Here is a 19,091-nt window from a genome sequence, read left to right on the forward strand (position 1 = left end):
TTGAGTCATTTTCCATAGGCCTATATAAGAAAATGACTCGAATCAAGTCGAGTCACCAAAAATCGTGACTCGGGTCGAGTCATTACAACCCTGCCTGTCGCTTTTACCGCCCGGCTTCGTGACTCGACCTGCACTAAGCATTATTTGCTGGGCTTGGGCGAACAGTAGCGTATAGATGATTACTGATATTAGTGGTTGAATTTATCATCACCTCTATCAGTAGGCTATGACACAATAAAAATTGATATTTTCAAAATTATTCACAATATCTATAATTCTACATTCTGCCTGCTAACACCAGATACGGTTAGTACGTTGCCGATTGCAATTATAATAATTAAACCTTCCTCCACACGTTTTATCTGCATATATTTTATTGACGTTTCTGATGGTTACAGACGAATAAACCTGCCATCACGTACTGCCTTGACTTTGTATTCACAATATTGTATTTGCCGTTGTGGAATAAATGTATTGCACTGCATAAACGACGCGAATAATTGCTATATTGTCATCGAAATTACATTATGATGACATAGAAAATCATTCAATTGTTAACACCACTATATAGTTAAAATATGGGTTTGCGTTCATGTAAACATGGCAGTTTGGAAGCGCCAACTATTTTTTTTTCAAAATTATATACCCGTCTCAGTAACCTGGTTGTCCGAATACACTCTGTACATAATTATTACAGGCATAAAGATTATATTAATTTTTCCGTCACGCCTTTTTCGCCAGGTACCTAACAGCAATAACATAACTAATGCAACCCACGGCGACAGCTCCGGCGATAGTTTTACCGACACGCCATTTGAAGCTGAAATAGAAAATTGGAGATGTGAAACATAAACCGAAGACTGATGAGTATTCGAAATATATATAATATTCAATTTACTTGGAAGTTTTCTTCTCAAGGTCGGAGTTGAATTTTCGAAAATGTTCAAAGGCTGGCGAGACTCTCCAGTCAGTAGCCGGCAACGATTCACCGTTTACAACCTCCGATACTGACCGTAAGGAGGATTCAATGGCGCCATCAATGTAACCTGTCCATATTCTCGCTGTTTCAGTTGATGCCCAATGAATCCTGAAGTTCGATTAACATATTTCACAATCCATCATGGTATTATTGAAATTCACCCAGAAAATGTGCGTATCATATAACTGAAACCCAGTTTGTAGGCTACTATATTTTAGAAGAGGTTAAGCTGTTAAATATCCCATACACTCCATCTTCCACCCTATCGCCATGATTGATGGGTGCAAATTACCAACGTTTCAGCTTTCATAACAACGATGAATTTGTCAGGCCCCTTTTTCAGGTATTGCGGAATAAAACTACTGACGTCGGAGCTTTGCAAAACTGCCTGGTAGCCTATACATAAGCATAAGCAAACACTCAAGTCATAACTTTCTTACCTCCCGTATGGTTGCCTAAGCGCGTGATGATAATACAGCAATGTTCGTGGTCTCATGGCACTGACGGGACAGCCTCCGTTATACGGTTCGCTAGACCAATCTTTGTCGACATAGTCAATAGCGTCCAAAGCCTCGTCCCCAAGCGTGGCCGCAAGGGCTTCTAAGATAGCAACTCGTCTTTCTGCCATCTGCGAGAGCAATATCATCAGTAACGTACTGAAAAGAGTTGGTTATAAAAGTCGAACTACACTGAACGCATTAACATCATCTTACCGACTTAGTAGTCCAATATATCGCATGGTCAGCGCATATGAAACCTATGATTGCTGGATTATCGTGTGATGTCGTTCCGTCAAATGTCACAGTAATGGGTCCAGTAGTGCATGGCATACTTGTGCAGGTTACTTCACCTGACATGCCTTTGGCCTGGAGCAGTAGAGTTTCACACAGTTGTGTAATTGTGAGTAGAACTGGCGCACTGATTTGATCAGTTATAGAAATCATTGGGATCAACGCAGATAGAATAACAATAATATCATTTTGACGAAAAAAATACGAGTATATACGAGTATAGGAAGATACCAAATGCAGTGGCGTATAGTATACTGACCTTCCAGAACGCTTTGTTGTACGTAGCGACAAATTTCATGTAATTTGATGGGGGCATTCCTTCTCCAAGCCTAATCCGGTCGTTTGGCAAAGTAGGGACAAACTCCACGTTATTGACAAGGTGCGGAGGGATCGCAACAATGACGTTCTTGCATTTGTATTGCTTCCCCGTTTTGGTAACGACTGATATATTTTCACAGTCACTCTGAAAAAGCGACGGTACACATAAAAACCATGTGTGAATACGACATAGCTGCTATACGAGTGTAGAAGTATAGCTTATAGACCTGGTACTAGGGGCTTGACTCCGTCAATTTCAATTATACTCGAGATAACGGCCGGATTCGATTAAACCTGGAAACGAGTTTTGAATACTTATAACTCACTATAGTCATGTTCACAATTTTTGACCTGGACTCAATTATGAATGAAAATTTGGAATGCGAGCCAGTGAAAGCGTGTCGACTGAAGAATTACACACTACAAACACCCAAAAATTAATGAAAATTGAGTTGGTGCTCATCATTTACCTGATCAATTAAAGTGACCGGCTCACCGACTAACACATTTTTCAGTTCCTTTGCGATTTTCTCGCACAAAGAATGCATGGTTCCCTGAAAAATAATTGGCAGAATTATGACAACTGAGTCAATAAATCAGATACGATACCTAAATTCGGTAAGCCGCTCTTTAAGATATATTTAATATTCATACTATACGATAAATCAAGATGTCTGATCGACGAAACTCAACGGCGAATCACACAGCAATAATAACACGTGCGCGACTGCACGTGCGATTGGCAGGCCGTGACTGAGATGCATTTATAATGATGGTAACGTAGAACGTGACCATAATGAGGGACGGATGTCGCATATTTGGTAACAGTGTGATTATCATCAAATGGAACACTGAAGATTGGCGATACACGAACCTTAATTCGATATCCCTGCGCCCCGCCGTTTTTCACGTCGAGCAGTGTTTCAAAACTGCCCCCTTGTTTGCAATAATACAAAAAATAAAGCAACGAAATACTGGAGAGTTCGACTCCAAAAACCACGCGAACCGCGGTGTCGAGTATTTCTTGCGTTGATTGAAAACGACAGTGCTCGTTCATGAACGTATGGAGAGTGATGGAATCCCACTCGACGGCGTCTGGATGAGTGGATATCTTCTCAAGGTCAATTGTGTCGCACAATCTTTCAATCTGAAAATAAGGATATCAATTTCTATGTGCATGAGCCCTATAGCAAAATAAGTGAACGGGCTAAAAGTTCAGGGGCTGAAAGTTCAGGTGATGCGCGGCTTAATTACTACAAGAATCAATATATACGGACATAATATAGGTAGGCCTACAATTAAAAACTGCGAGCATGGAAACTTTCCGGGTAACAATTGGTGTGTAACACCAAGACTTAACAATGTAAATTAACAGAAAGCACAGAAATCTAAATCCTTTATTCATTTGGTGACGTCTTAAATTGATGAAGAATGCGATCATACACGCTTTATCATGCTGTCGATTTCCAGCAGCTCCAAAGGGCCCAACGATGGAATCAATCCTGAGTACGATCGTATATCGGTTAAGTCACGAATCACCAATTTCTTTTCCCCAGTTGAAAATTGATCATACATCTCCATTTTGAAGTCGGAAAGAACTTTTAACAATCGAGCTTGAGTTCTGGAATTACAAATGTACAATGGGGCTATGCGTGCCGATTACGTTTACTCAAAACCCATCAAAGGTGTTTCTAATCAAGAACCGGGACATTGAGCGCAAATATACATGATTATATTATAATCAGAGGCATGTAAATATCCTATCATTATGAATTGCCGCCGTATAGATACTGGACGCCAAATCTCAAAAACAAGGCTAAAGATGCAATACTGGTAGCACTAATGTTCTCAGATCAATGGTACACCTATTTTACTTGCTGTACTGAACATTGTGTGTACAATGTACCTAATGAGATCAAAGACGGTGTTTAGTTGTTGCACGAAGCTCATTGTACACTATATTGCATAATACGTAGTATATTCGAACGAGCATTTACACTCTCCCTCTGCGTAAGCGACGTCATACAAAAGCCTAGAAGCGGGCCGTGCTACAAGTCTGTGAATACGGAATCATCATGAATATCGAACAAACAAACAAACAAGCATACTCTCCCACCCACTGTCCACCAAGATCCCATCGATCATCACCTTTCGCACATTTTATATCTGTGGCGTAGATTCGGCCACCAATCCGGTCTAAAAGCACGAAAGGTATTATACGGTCTCCATATTACTTCATGATTCAGTACCTTTTGCTTCAAGAACCAATACATTATGATTGTGGTTGTTTTGTAAAAGATAAGCAGCATACAAGCCCGCTATGCCACCTCCAACCACCACTGTATCAAAAGTGTCGTCGGTTATTGGCATTTCCACCAAGTAATGATAGTAGATTCCCCGAATGCAACGAGCAGCTAACTATGATCTGAAGGATTCCCGGAATTGAACTTTCATAATTAAAATTATGACCTTATAGAATTCTACCTATACGACAATAATGCTCTTCTTATATAACCGATCATAACAATACTATAGAATGCAGCAGTGCTCGTTACTTATCCGTCGCTTTTACAGCTTTCAATTTAAGCCAAAACAGAAAAGCCATGTAAACATGGCCATGCAGATGAGAATGTCAATATTATTTTGATTGCTTTTGCACCGATTATCAAATAGTGCGGATAGACATTTGCTGAGCTGTACCTTTCTGTTTGTAGGTACTGTCTTTATAAAAATACCGCACGGTAAATAAAAATGGTGGCCGTGAACCGTACATTAGGGGTCTTCAAAAATGACTTTTTTTCTCAAATCGTATTGGCTACTTGATAAAATTGATAGGTTACCTAATTTAAGCCTACACACCAAATTTGGTTCAATTCCAAACAGTAAACGCATTGCTACAGGAGAAGAAAGTTTCTATTTATTATATATAAAAAAAATAACACAAAATTTGAAAATTTTCTGTTCACCCCATGAAAGTGTTAGGTTGTCTATAGAAACGATGTTCAACAAATTTGGTTCAATTTCAACCAGTCGAAGCGGAGTTATTGCCATCGACAAATTTGAATTATGAATAAACTAGTATATTTACGGTGACTAATTCTTTAATTATTTATTATAGTGGTGCCCACCGTTAATACTATTTTATTTAAATCCAATGCACAATGAGTACGTCTTTCGTTTCCAGCCTTCTTCTATGGACGGACTCCCAGTATGAAATCTTATAGTGACGTGCCAAGGGGTTCATAGTAGGTGAGGCACTGACCCTTTAGAGTCATATTTACACATGTAGTATATAAACCCAAAAGGCTAGTTGATTGAGTTGATGACTCGTTTGTTATAAATACTCTTCACACGCGCGACACGTAAGAAGCTACTATATCTACAATTGAAGGTAGGTATGGATATAAAATACATAACAACCAGATCATAACGGGAATGTATTTGCTCTGTCGATTTTGTTGTCTCCCTCGATCACAGGCTACCGTAATACCATCCTAACCCCTGCATTTTCAAAAATGACTTTACCCAATGATTTTACAAATATGTGCTTTGAACAAAAACATATAAAAGGTTGCAAACATAACTCAGAATTTTACTTTTCCGATACCGCGTTTTACCCAATTCACAGTAGCCAGCGACAAGACCGGCCGTGTAGAAGGTTTGTTTAGGCTCCTCCTCGCCATCTCATCCGTGTGAGCCATGTCTCACAAAAAGCCTAGACGCGGGCCGTACTACAATAATAATGAAGAAAATTGGCTTGGTGTAAACGACCATAGTAGTCGACTAACACCATGAATACGCCACAGAAACAACGAAAAAAACGGCCATGAACCAGTGCAAACGCGACTTTGATGCCGGAGACTTAACCTCACCGGGGCGGTCGCCAATAGCGTGTTAACTGCAATGATTAAATTGAATGTCTATCTTGTTCGGAATCTACGATTCTGATACATAAAATGAACTTTGTTGTGATCCAAATTTATATCCTTCGCGACCTATGTTTAGCTCACGACGCAGAGGCTACTTGGAGAAAAACGGCACTCTTCGTCAACCGGGAGGTGTGTTGAACTAACAGGATGAAGATAAATATTTAATTCTAACTTAGCCGTCAAATTATGACGTATCAATTATGATATGCTCGATCGGAAATGCCATAATTCGTGTCATAGTCACATGTGGTTTCAAGTCGCGTGCTTTCTTGTATGCCTTGATTGATGTATTTATACAGTTCTTTTCCGTAATTCCCAAAATATTCGTGACACACATGAGAATCTGGGGCTCCTGGAAATCACTGCTCTACAAGATTACTCTAACTTAACTTCCCTATGCTCGGCCAGCGTATGGAGACACTGGTGCAGTCAAAACTGATTCGCACCCTCTGTTACTGAAAAAGGTTGTCTGAACTTGCCAGGACGGCTCAAGCGAATAACTGAGTCAACACACCGACGAATATCGCGCATCTATCTTCGCCTGACTGCACAGTGCACACAAGCAGCGCGGCTGTTTCTACAGCATTAGCTCATGCACCGGTGGTCGAATTCAAGTCGTAGGGGCGATAAGCATCACTCTAAACCCCGACAATATTAAGTCAACTAATGATTGAAGTGCAGTTCAATAGTGATCGCTGATTTTTCGAGGACCGAAATTCCGCGAGAATTATCGATTCTGCCACGTCGGTGCTTGGTTCTTATATTGTAGGTAAACATCTTTATGCAATCTACAAAAGTATATATGTGTAGGTAATGGCGTTCTTATATTAAGACGAAATGGAGGCAATTGCGAACTCGAGCCTCTGGTATCATTGCCATGGTGATATTTATTATATATTCCTTCATGAAAACTAAATGGGCACGGCGCATAGAAACCATGGCACCGGGTATTGGACCTATAGCGCTTCAAATGAATTCGTTGATGTATCAAACGACATGACCTTCGCGCGATTCGGCATTGAATTTACACACTATAATTGACTGGATTATGCATACATATTAAAACAAGCCCTCCAGATTACCGGACCGCGATCTGACATATCGACCTCGCCTACCGATACATGCAGCATTCATTTTGTCGCTTCCTTTTATGTTATCCTTTCTGTGCACTGTGCAGTGTGCACTAGTGTAGTGGTTCTCAACCTTTTTCACCTCGCGGACCGGTAAAATTTCAAAAAATATTCGGCGGACCGGTGAACTTTCAAAAATCGAAAACAACTCAGAACGTGAAGTATGCAACTGTTTTATGCAAGTATATGAAGCTAGAGAGTGACATTTTAGGGGTTTTATCGTAAATAAAGATGTTCATAATGGCATCCATCTGATTATACCGTAGTGGGTCTGCTGAGACGAGGTAAAATTGCCCTGCCCAAATAAACGTGCTAGCGCCGAGAGTCGTTTTATACAGTCTTTCGCGCCGAAGGTCATGGATTTAACCGACCACGTCAACTCGAGAATTAATAATCTCTTCGACAATATCGAGAGAAAAAGCGCTCCGGAGTCGAACCAAGCACCTTGTCGTGCTACCTTGCTCATTGCCCACTACCACCAGTCGTATAGGTTACTCTGGCTATACTATGAATTAGGAATGGTGAGAATGTGAGGTTCACGTTCGCGTTCTATGTGTGAACCTCGAAAATCTAGGGGGTGACGTTCACAAACGAACAATCGTAGGTTCTGGACTGTGAACCTTTTTCATATAATACAATTTTTCACATCATAACATCATTGGTTGAAATTCTTTGCTTTTCAACTTCGGGCCATTATACATGACGCTGGCAATATATAAAAAAATCAACACTAATCGAGCATGCACCTTGTCAATCCCAAATATGTTACTTGCTTTGATACAATAGTTTGCTCGAAATATACATCTTTCCGTTTGTGAATACTTAGTGACTCTCTACTTTGAGCATGACCCGCAGTCAGACAACATCAAGATGGAAATACTCTACATGTAGGTAGTCAGCGAATCATCCTTCTTATTCCACCAATCAATGAAGTTGATATGAAGAATACATCGCTGTCTACTGTAAAAAATCTAACAGGCGTATGGGATCGATCATTATTTTATATGTTTATTGTATTATAAACACCCAAATCCGTGCGATCGGGGTGTTGGCTACTGTATAACTTGTTAATGGAGCAATATCGGAAGCAAGAATACAATCCCGTTTTATACTTAGCTCAATATCAATATATCAAGAGTCAGACACGTCAGACATTGTCCGGTCTGGCAGAGATCGTTAAGGCGTAAGCTTGTATTCCCTTGCAAGACCTCGTCGAAATTGTTGGCAAAGCGACGGAAGAATTGATTTTATGGGATTTAGATCAGTTGATTGCTCCAGATGATACATTTGGTGACTTTTAAAAAGTCAGCATGTACTTCAGCATTGTGGCATAATGTGGCCTCAGTCGTCGCTGTACATTAATATATCACTTCACTGAAATATGTAAGGTTGACGTCACGTAACGTCATAGGTACACGATGGCGTTCACACAGAACTTTTAAAAAAGATTCGCGCTCACACGAACCTGAACCTATCAGAGGTTCGTACGACCCCTACCATGAATGCAATGCGCCCAAGCGTACTTAACTTAAGAACGCACACGATTCCAAATTGGTATTTCTTCACCGGTAAATAATTTTACTCTGGCCTTTGTCATTTGTGCTGTGGAGCACAGATTGCCAGGACAGTCAGATTAGGTGCCAGCCATTATGGGGCCTATGGACAATTATACATATATATATCGAACTTATCGGTCGAAAAGGGCAGTATTCTTCGGTCAAGGTTATCCCACCGGCGAGTTTATCGCACACTTTCCGGATTCCTATGCTAGCCTGAACTTCATTATGCGATGGTGCGTCCCTTCACAAAAGGAATGAATCGAAAACGAATGATCGCGCAAACTGCGCAGATTAGTGAGTAAGCTCGTATTAGTCCTTGCCGCTCATATTTCGTCAAATGACACGGGTTGAACTTCAAGTCAAATCGAACATGCTCCCAGACCTAAAATCTTACTTCACGACGTTCTGAATGAGTTTGAAATTTGATATTTATTTTATTCTATCAATGGACAAGCCTTCAACATATTGAATCTTGAAATTTTGTTATAAAATTGCAAAATACCTCGCGGACCGGCTGGAAAGTCGTCGCGCACCACTGCACTAGTGCATACCTCTTATTTGCACGTTGTAGACCAAGGTGTGTGCGTGTGATTAAAAGACTACTCCACGTCGTTTTAGCACCCTCCTATCTTTTCAATATGTCGCAATCTTGTGGTGTATTGATTTGGTAAAAAAAATAATAAAATGATGATGGTGATTGAGTTTTCTATTGCGTCATAATAAAATGTCGTTTGGTGTTCCACGAGAATGTCGCCACGCGCAAAAACACTGATGCTCTTGAATTAGGTTCCTGCATGTTATCAGTTATCACATTACCAGAAATGACTTGCAATGACTGCCATCGGCAAGCATTTGACTGAGAATGCAACTTGCGCTAAAAACTATCGCGATGAAAGATTTTCTATATTAGGTAGAGGCCGTACTAATTTCCATCTGTCTGCACTGGAATCGACTTATATTAAAATCCACCGACCGCGCTTGTGTAAGCAGAAGGAATTTTCAGTGAATCTAAAAATTGGCCACTAGCTGCGCTCGCGGTTTGCCTGTATATCATGTCGTTTGTTTCTATGACGTCATAATTGGTTGTATGCAATGCAGCTAGATGCATGTTTTTGAAATTCCTCATTTGCTGACGATTGCCCTTGAAAAGTGTCAGCTCGAAAAGCTTCGGGTTTTAATATATTTTACTATGAATATATTATTAAAATGTAAATTATATTTACATATATTGTCGCGTATTAATGTATGTATGAATTAAGTTAAATGTGGAAATATGTTGCTGTCATTATCGACACGGTCAGCGAATAAAATTACGCATTAAAATTCGCGTTTTATTGATATCAATTACACGAATGGAAACATGGAATGAAACATAATGAAACGAAAAATGCAGGGATGTCAAACCGTAACTTATAGAGAAGGAATGGGACAGGAATTAAATGTATAATACTGAAGTTGCAATACAGATGTTGAAGGCTACTGCATAGATGATATCATGATCAGCGAGATAACATATCAGTTTCTATATAGTGATACAACACCGAAGACATATAATTACATTTCAGATCATCAAAGATTTCACGCTATACGACCCATCATTACTGGCATGTGCTCGCACAGTGTGCACTCTGATGGCATGAAGAATTCTTCAAAATCATTGATCCAATCGTCCCAATGTGACTGCATGCACAAGAATCATCAGTCAGTCACTGATCTTTCGCCAAGTACCGAACAGCAATAATGTAACTTATGCAACCCATGGCGATAGCCCCGGCCAGTGCCATTTTCGCAAATCGCCATTTGAAGCTGAAACGGAACAATAACAGTCTTTTTTAAACTTCAAGTCACGCTGTGGAGTAAAGGGAATAATTGACTCACGCGGAAGATTTCTTCTCGAGGTCGGAGTTGAATTTTTGGAAATGTTGAAAGGCGGGTGAGACCTTCCATTCACTGACTGGTAGCGATTCAGCGTTCACAATCTCTGAGACAGACCGCAGGGAGGATTCAATGGCCCCGTCGATGTACCCTGTCCACACCCTGGCCGTTTCTGTACCGGCCCAATGAATCCTGCAATTCGAGTAGCTCCGTTCACAATCGAGTAATAGTAGGGTTACCATACGTCCTCCTTCAGGATTTGCACTCCTTTTTCGTGTATTCGAAAATGTCGTCCGAGGACGCCTGAATGTCCTTTTGGCAAGTCGTCCTCCTTTACAACGTTTACAGCTAGTATAATGGATATGTTTAACTAAAAATCAGCATAAATAACAAGAAATAGGTAACACGGACGTGCGAGCGGGACATTCTGGACTCGAATCAAAGTGGTGACCTTTTCTGATGTGGTAAAAGTGTCCACCATCCTCGATTCCAAAATACGGTAACCCTACGAAATAGGTGAGATCATACCATGTGTTTTCTGCTAGAATCTGACAGGAATATTTTAGCGACCGAATGATATCAACACATTCGAGGGTCTTTTAGGCCGAGGTTCAGCCTGAGGAAGTGAGCTATATAAACAGCCCGAGCAGTGAGCACCATTTACGAATGCTGCCATCTTGGGAGATGTTGCCGAGAATCAGTCGTTTCATCGATTCCACCGCGGTCTCCGCGCGGCAATTTGACTTATAAGGGTAAGCTGACGACAGTCTGTGGCGCACTCCCCATTTTCGAAAAAAATCCCGAGTGATGTGCCCAGCTAATTGAGGGCCCCCATCACTGCTAAGTTCAAAAGTGCCGAAGTAACCTAGTAGTGTATCTTGGAGTCCACGGGCTCCAGACGTTTGGCCACCGTGCTTTACATGGAATATTTCTGGTCAGTTGCTGGCGAGGTCAACAATGACTAAATATAGTGGTGACCTGCGGCGGTGCAATAATCAGCAGAAACAGCTTGGAAAGGGTAGGTCGGGATGAATGGCTTGGCCGGAGGCATGCTTGACTTGGTGCCATTTCGCTGCAATTGTCACAACGTGCTCGTGACTTGTAGACCTATACGCCTCCGGTCATGGAAAGAGGATGTGTTGGTCAGAGGTGGTCAGTAACGAAATACTATCTACTTTCTAGTATTTAAGTAGTTTGCGCCTACTTGCACTACGTAGTCTGGTGGTTATGTTTTATAGGCTACTTTCACTTAAACGTCACTCATACACACATTTTACATTTTGTTAAGTAGAAAGTAGTTTTAGGACAAGTTCGCGTCACTTTCGTGAAAAAAATCGCCTTATCAACTGCTGGGCGACCAATCTTATATGACGGAAAATTGCACTTTCTGTAGTGTCATCATGAAGGACCCATTGATCATTTTGCGTTGGTCGCGACTCGCGAAGATACCATACTGGATGCTGGATGCAATTGCCAAAATAGCCACATCCGATTAACTGCTAAAGATATGCAAATCTTCGACGAAATTGACTTTTTGAAACTTCTTACTACAGTACGCTTCAGGCCTTCTTTTTTACCTCGATTTAAAGTATCTTTGATATGCCTTGATATCGATACCGCCATTTGTAATTGCGTGGAAAATTAAATCGTGACTTGTACTCCTACTTCTACTTGTGTACCGACGCTGTCTACTTTGAACAACTCGGTATTGCTGTTGGTAAATTCACCGCTAAGGTGTCGCACAAATTTTCATGGTCTACTGAACTGGAGGCGACTGGAAACTCGCCTGTCCTGTTCGGCATACTGTATGGAAAATGAGCGTCGGTAGACACAAAAAGCTCATAAACCCAATACCTTCCATACGGTTGCTTGAGCGCGTGATGATAATATAACAAAGTGCGTGGTCTCATCACATTCACGGGACACCCGCCATTGTACGGTTCGTTAGACCAATCTTTGTCGACGTAATCAATAATGTCTAAAGCCTCGTTTCCTAACGAGGCGGCCAAGGTTTTTAGGACGGCAACCCGTCTTTCTGCCATCTGTGAGAGAAGAAAGAGTTTTTTCACGGCTAAAAAGTCCGATATCGGCTTACGGTCTTGGAAGTCCAATAGATCGCGTGCTCGGCGCATATAAAACCCACGACAGCTGGGTTGTCTTGAGATGTCGTTCCGTCAAACGTAACAGTGATGGGCCCAGTCGCGCAAGGCAGTGTTGTGCACGTCACTTCACCCGACATGCCTTTGTTCTGAAGTAATCAAGTGTACAAATATAGGGATTTCAATAGTGAACACAGCCGACCCGCTGAATTAAAATCCGCAGGCTTGATGCTACAAAAAGAGCATATTTGTAACGAAACTCAGTGTCAGTTATATCAGTGATTCTCAAACATATTTGAATCATCGCCCCCAATGAAGCTCGATATGTTTACCGGCCAACTCATATCTAGAGGTCATTAGTAGCGAATTACATTTACCGTACTACTCCAGTCAGTTTCAACAATTTACGGTAGTTCTCTCACTAAAATAGTTCTACTTCAACAGTTTTTTTTTTGCTGTTGAAATACCAATTTTGCAAGGGAAAGCTATAGGAGCATTGCTACGGAGTTGAGAGAATTCGTAAAAAAGTTCAATTGGTGTAATATACAATTGAATAGTATATTCATATTTAAATAAACCCGAATATTCTCGGCTGACACTCGTCAGGGGTAATCGTCAGCAACTAGTAGAGAATTGGAAAGAACACTGTGTATCAACAATCGTATCTTGAAATATGACGTCACCAGCACGAAATGAGATCTCAAATAAGAGAGCGTTCAATTATAGATAACTAACCTAGGTTAGTTATCTATAGTTCAATGTACTATTTTAAGATGGTACACGAACTCCTTTTGTTGACAATTCGTGTAATGTAAAAAAATTGAGTCATGCATTGAGCCGTTTTTTCAGCAACATCAATGGATTATTATATATTCAAGCTTGCATGAAAACAAACAGTAAATTAAATATAATTGACTGAACGTTCTAACATTTTCCGTCCTCGTATCGCCCCATTCCTATGTTTTCGCACCCGTTTTTGCTCGACTCATTATCTCTCAAAAGCGCTCCACGAGCGCAAGGTGCAATATCGCCCACTTTGAGAACCATACTGGTCTGTATGACATAAACTATAACCTTGAGTATAGGCCAGTGGTGTCAAACATACGGCCAGCCAAACAATTTCATCCGGCCCGCGAAGCAATTCTGTTTACATTGAAAAATTCCTCTATTATCCAGCACATTTGTAATAGATGTTCAGCTGTTTTACGGGAAATACTTTCATTATAGATACTCCCACAAGACAGCAAATTTCGAGCACGTTCATAGCCCACATTATAACCAACTGGCTATGGAGTTGTGGTTTCACTCTATATATTTCGAGAATGCAAAAAATGCACACAGAGCTTTATGGAAAATGGACCAAAAAGTTGCTATCAACAGAAGCGAAAACGCCAATGCGGAACCGTTATATGCAATTTACATGGAGAATATAATAGTCACACAAATATATGTGATCGCACTGTTGTGTCACTTCCAACCCAACAGGTCCCCGGACGTATAAGCGAAACCCGACTCGCGATTAAATAATAATAATCCAAATTCCAACGTCCGCGTTTACAGTTAAATATCTGGTAATCTCCACCGCGCATACGCAGAGCTAAGGCCAGTTAACGACTAAAGCAAAGGAAACACAGAAATATACCAACTTATATCGTCGTTAGCGCCACTGGTTTATCGGTTTTAACTCTAACTGTTCTTAACTGTGTAGCCAAGTGATTCAACCGGACACGGCGGACAGTCATCGTATTTTTGCCAATTCCATTGTTCGCGAATAAAGGTGTTGTCACTCGCTAGAATAAGAGAATAAGACCCCCCTGATCCGTGTATTGTCTATATATGCTTGAGAATAAAGTATTCAAGTGAAAAGAAAGGACGCGAGGTAACATTTTGGAATCAGTTGACTGCTGGTCCGGCCCGCGAGCGATTTGAAGGCTTGAATCCGGCCCGCGACGCAATTTGAGTTTGACACCCCTGGTATAGGCTATACTCACCTTCCAGAATGCCTTTTTATAAGTAGCCACAAATTTGATATAATGTGCAGGCGGCATAGCTTCACCAAGCCTGACCCGGTCGTTCGGCAGAGCCGGTACGAACTCCACGTTATTGACAAGATGCGGTGCGATCGCCATAATCACGTTCTTGCATTTGTACGCGTTGCCCGATTTTGAGACGACGGATATATTGTCGGAGTCGCTCTGTAAAAGCGTAAGGCGTGTCAGGTGTCATTATTTCATCATTGCAATTTCAGCTCTGACCCTAATACGATGTCTCGAGAGCTTCTCCAAGAAATACAGTTGCTACACTCGAAGCAATAATTCAATTTGTAATTTGGCGGCAGAAAACTACACCTGCATGGCAAACATGCAGTTCTTCTTATCTTACCCCGAACGTGTATATATTTATATCTCGCCTATTGGCAAATTAGAGTGATCTAAACACACGCTCCTAGTTATTGATACTCCAGATATTATATACAATATGAATCACGTTAGAGATGGACTGATATAGGCTGTTGTGGATTTTACACTGAGGATATAATCACTGATCAGTTACCTGATCAATTAGGGTGACCGGCTCACCGACCAACACATTCTTCAACTCTTTCGCGATTTTCTCACAGAGCGAGTACATTGTTCCCTGAAAATACACAAATTCCTCGAATTAGGGCAACCAAATCAATAGCAGACGCTGAAATCGATGTCTTGGCAGCGGCTGTTTCAATAAACGTAGCTACAATATATTTCACGATGTCCAATGGAGGGGACGAAATGGTAATCACGACACACTTCTGAAGCATTGTTGCATGTTATCAACAAATATGACATCGAAAATTGTCGATAATCCAACCTTTACTCGGAATCCCTGCGCCCCGCCGTTTTTCACGTCCAGTAAAGTTTCAAAACTTCCGCCTTGTTTGCAAAAGTACAGAAAGTACAGTAACGTGATATTGGCTAGGTCGACTCCGAAAACCACTCGAATCGCAGTTTCGAGCATTTCTTTCGTTGATTCGAAACGGCAGTGCTCGTTCATGAACGTGTGGAGAGTGATGGAGTCCCACTCGACTGCGTTAGGGTGAGTCGATATCTTCTCAGGGTCGATTGTTTCGCACAGCTTATCAATCTGAAAAAGGAAACAGGGTATCCGGGCATGTAGCTAGAAAAAATCATAGGAAGAGGGATTTCCATGATGAAATTTTGAAAAACTGTCGTGGTCCGCACCTCGAAGCAAACCAAGAATATTTCATTGAATTACTTCACCTTTTCCTATTTGGTTATTTAATTTCTTAATGGGCATTCAATATACATGTCTGCTCTCAACTCTCTTCAATATTTTGTATATATTATAGACCCAGACAAATGGAATCCACAGCTTCCGGGTGTGATAGATTCAATAATGTACCAGGTCCGAGTACAGAATTGAACGCATACCTGCTTTATCATGCTGTCGATTTCCAAGAGCTCCAGAGGTCCCAGCGATGGAATCAATCCCGAGTATGATCGTATGTCGCTCAAGTCACGAAGAACCAATTTCTTTTTCCCCGTTGTGAATTGGTCGTACATCTCGATTTTGAAGTCGGAAAGCACTTTTAACAATCTAACTTGGGTTCTGAAATAGAACAGAACTCGACTATAGCGACCCTCCTAGTTTCTAAATAAACCACTAAATTTGTTTTCCAACATTGCATCAAGAAGGAATCTTAAACAAATGATGCAAAACATTTCTTGGTATAGTATGGTAATCAAATAGGGGAGCTTACATCGGATATCGGACATGATTTGATGAAATTTATCTCTTCGGTGTCAATCCTTTGATATATTATAACAAGTTCGGAAATACAGAGATACAAACTCCCAATGATATGTTACATGATGTACCAAACTTCATGCATAGGTAGGGTTGCATTTGAAAAAAATCTATTTAAAACAAACATGTTTAAGACATGGCCCTTGTTTCAAACATGTTTTTATTGTTTTTCCTTTTTTAGTCATGACGTCACGTAACCTTAATTGTGACGTCAAATTGGATTGGCATTTGCAAATGAAAATATAGGGTAAATACGTCTCCTTCGACGAAAAAGACTCCCGACTACTGTCATAAACAGACCAAAAATGTCTTTAATTAGGACTATATCGTTATACAACATTTATACGGTCGGTGGTCATCATCATCAGAACACCCATTCCGTACCAATGATAGATATATCTACAGTATCTGTCTAAACTGTTGAACCGACGACGAGTTCGAGGGTTCCAGCCACCGCACGGGCGCACATCGTATATATGTCGACGGTGTTGGGTGCAAATAGTCCGTACCCACGTACTACGTGGTTTTTCGAAAGTATTTACTCAATTATGGCATAATTATACAACGTCTGAAAAAAAAACAATTTTTTAAAGACATTGTTTTAAAATACTTTTTTAAATGCAACCCTAATAATAGGGCATAGCGGGGCCAAGTTAAGTAGTGTCATAATATAAGAGAATACCGTGACCAAGTATGGTGTAGTAGAATTTATATATACAGCACATTTACTCTTTGTAACATACAGTACGACGAAAACATACTCTCCGACCCATTGTCCACCAAGGTCCCATCTGTCGGTCCCTTTAGCGCATTTTACGTCGGCGGCGTAGACTCTACCTCCAATCCGATCTAGAAGAACAATCATTTTCAAAACACAGTCTGGTTTCGATACGACTTCATCCCACAGTACTTTTTGCTTCAAGAACCAACACGCTATGATTGTGCGTCTTTTCCAGAAGATAAGCAGCATATAAGCCTGCTATGCCACCTCCGATCACCACCGTATCGAAATCGTTGTTGCTCTCCATTTTAATCAACTAACGTTAGCATATATCCCTACGCATAAAATACCAATCCAAGTACAGGGAATTTAATTATAGTCAGACTGTTTGAGTGCTTAATCTTAAATTCAACCAGTTTCATTACGCAATAGCGTCACGCAAAAACTAACCAGCTTGTAGCCTCGCATTATCTCAACCAGGGCGTCCCAAACTTCTAAAATTCATCGACTTGCTTCACTAGTAATATATGATAAACAAAGCGGAATATAAGGTATCCACAGAAAATCATGCTCCATCGAGGATCATGCCTGTTAAGGCTGTTATGAAGATGTTCGACGGGCATTTGCACATGATTCGAATGCATTGAACTGAAACATACATGATTTATCTGCTCATCTCCGGCAGTTCTGTTCAGTTCAGATATTTTTTCATATATATGGAATACATTGATGCAAATTCAGCAATCATCAAGAGTAGTTACGGACCACAAGTTTGGAAAGCCTTATTCCAAACAATATACACCTAGGCCTACGTTTCAACTTGGAACACTTATTTGTGCAATATAACGTCGTAATCTTGCGGTGTTCTGACCAGGTAATGTTATTAAATAACGACCGAAGGGTTCAATGCATTTGGAAAACAGAATTTAGCAAAGCATAAAATATCCTTTGTCCAAGTATACGCACCTTCTCACTCTTGAGTCTTTACATGAGCCGTGTCAAATCAACTCAATATCGAATGATTGTTAAATATCCGTAGGAATATCAGATTAGCATTCAAATGAAATTCGGAAATGGCCGATGGGTCATGACGGGAAATAGTGATTAACACAATGAAATTCTAGTGACACGTATTCCACGCAAAAATAGTCATTAGCGAATTCGCGCCATTTTAGTCACACAGCCACCGAGCCTGACATGTGAATGAATGCGGCTTTTCCATACCTACAAGACTGGGACATCACCCCATGCACTTAATTATGCGTTGGCAGAAAACTGATATATGTACTTGTTGTTATCTGTAAGATACACGATCGGTAACAACCATTAGGTTGGCACTGGCTCCAGGTTGACCGTTTACCCTCAGTTGCTAGCAAGATCGAACTCCTCACACCTTGACGCTTGAACGGCTTGATATCGGACAGCAAAAACGTCAACACGACTGCGAGAATGAATGCCGTGTCCAATAGCTGCGCTTGACTGCACACTGTGCACAGTATGCACAGTGTATCTGCGGCATTTGTTCATATTGCGGGTCGTGATTCAAGAGAATAATATTTGCTCAATCCGAGATGGTGATATCATGAACTCTTGCCGGTAATCCGACCGATCTTAACCCTTTGTAACCGGCCGGCCTGCCGACCAAAATTTTACTGCATCCACATAAAAAACGATAAAATGTCATCAATATGGCTTAAATCGACGCCCAATATATTGCCGTGAACCTGAAGTAGCCGCCTAGCGGTCTGAGATACTCTCACGGCTCAGACGCCAGAGGTAATAGCGTTATGCGAGAAAATGTTCTCGATTTCTTGAAAATGAAATGCAATTTTGTTCTTCTATATCTCCTGACGTCATACCTAGGCCCTCTCTTAGTATATGACCAC

General features: G+C 40.8%; 2 protein-coding genes across 3 annotated transcripts; both read right to left on the reverse strand.

Moving 5' to 3' along the window:
* Positions 1-419: 419 nt before the first annotated feature.
* On the reverse strand, positions 420-4,572 carry LOC145456039 (putative flavin-containing monoamine oxidase A). The gene is made up of 10 exons (XM_080334067.1): positions 4,338-4,572; positions 4,197-4,284; positions 3,532-3,709; positions 2,963-3,235; positions 2,559-2,642; positions 2,030-2,233; positions 1,693-1,845; positions 1,420-1,607; positions 899-1,087; positions 420-820 (listed from the first exon to the last, which is right to left on the reverse strand). Exons 1-10 carry the CDS (start codon positions 4,456-4,458, stop codon positions 724-726), a joined length of 1,575 nt encoding a protein of 524 aa, XP_080190193.1. The 5' UTR covers positions 4,459-4,572; the 3' UTR covers positions 420-723.
* Positions 4,573-10,023: 5,451 nt separating this feature from the next.
* LOC145456062 (putative flavin-containing monoamine oxidase A) lies at positions 10,024-18,609 on the reverse strand. Of its 2 annotated transcripts, none has more exons than XM_080334096.1 (10): positions 18,172-18,609; positions 17,246-17,333; positions 16,109-16,286; positions 15,528-15,800; positions 15,234-15,317; positions 14,672-14,875; positions 12,677-12,829; positions 12,436-12,623; positions 10,585-10,773; positions 10,024-10,512 (listed from the first exon to the last, which is right to left on the reverse strand). In XM_080334096.1, exons 3-10 carry the CDS (start codon positions 16,238-16,240, stop codon positions 10,413-10,415), a joined length of 1,323 nt encoding a protein of 440 aa, XP_080190222.1. In that variant the 5' UTR covers positions 16,241-16,286; positions 17,246-17,333; positions 18,172-18,609; the 3' UTR covers positions 10,024-10,412. The 2 variants fall into 2 exon arrangements, with proteins under 2 accessions (XP_080190222.1, XP_080190221.1); XM_080334095.1 differs by lacking the exon at positions 18,172-18,609 and adding an exon at positions 17,395-17,639.
* Between the last annotated feature and the right edge of the window lie 482 nt (positions 18,610-19,091).

This window comes from Botryllus schlosseri, chromosome 14 (genome assembly GCF_051294905.1).
Source record: "Botryllus schlosseri isolate E-star chromosome 14, Bs_hap1, whole genome shotgun sequence".
In the NCBI taxonomy this organism is placed as follows: Eukaryota; Metazoa; Chordata; class Ascidiacea; order Stolidobranchia; family Styelidae; genus Botryllus; species Botryllus schlosseri.

Bases quoted from the DNA above. Each gene is read 5' to 3' on its own strand.
- LOC145456039 (XM_080334067.1), bottom strand. From the start codon at position 4,458: ATGCCAATAACCGACGACACTTTTGATACAGTGGTGGTTGGAGGTGGC. The intron at 1,608-1,692 runs GTAAGATGATGT...TTGCTCTCGCAG, and splicing joins TATATTGGACTACTAAGTCG to ATGGCAGAAAGACGAGTTGC. The intron at 821-898 runs GTAAATTGAATA...TTTCTATTTCAG, and splicing joins CTTGAGAAGAAAACTTCCAA to CTTCAAATGGCGTGTCGGTA.
- LOC145456062 (XM_080334095.1), bottom strand. From the start codon at position 17,512: ATGGAGAGCAACAACGATTTCGATACGGTGGTGATCGGAGGTGGCATA. The intron at 12,624-12,676 runs GTAAGCCGATAT...CTTCTCTCACAG, and splicing joins TCTATTGGACTTCCAAGACC to ATGGCAGAAAGACGGGTTGC. The intron at 10,774-12,435 runs GTATTGGGTTTA...CTCGAATTGCAG, and splicing joins CTCAAGCAACCGTATGGAAG to GATTCATTGGGCCGGTACAG.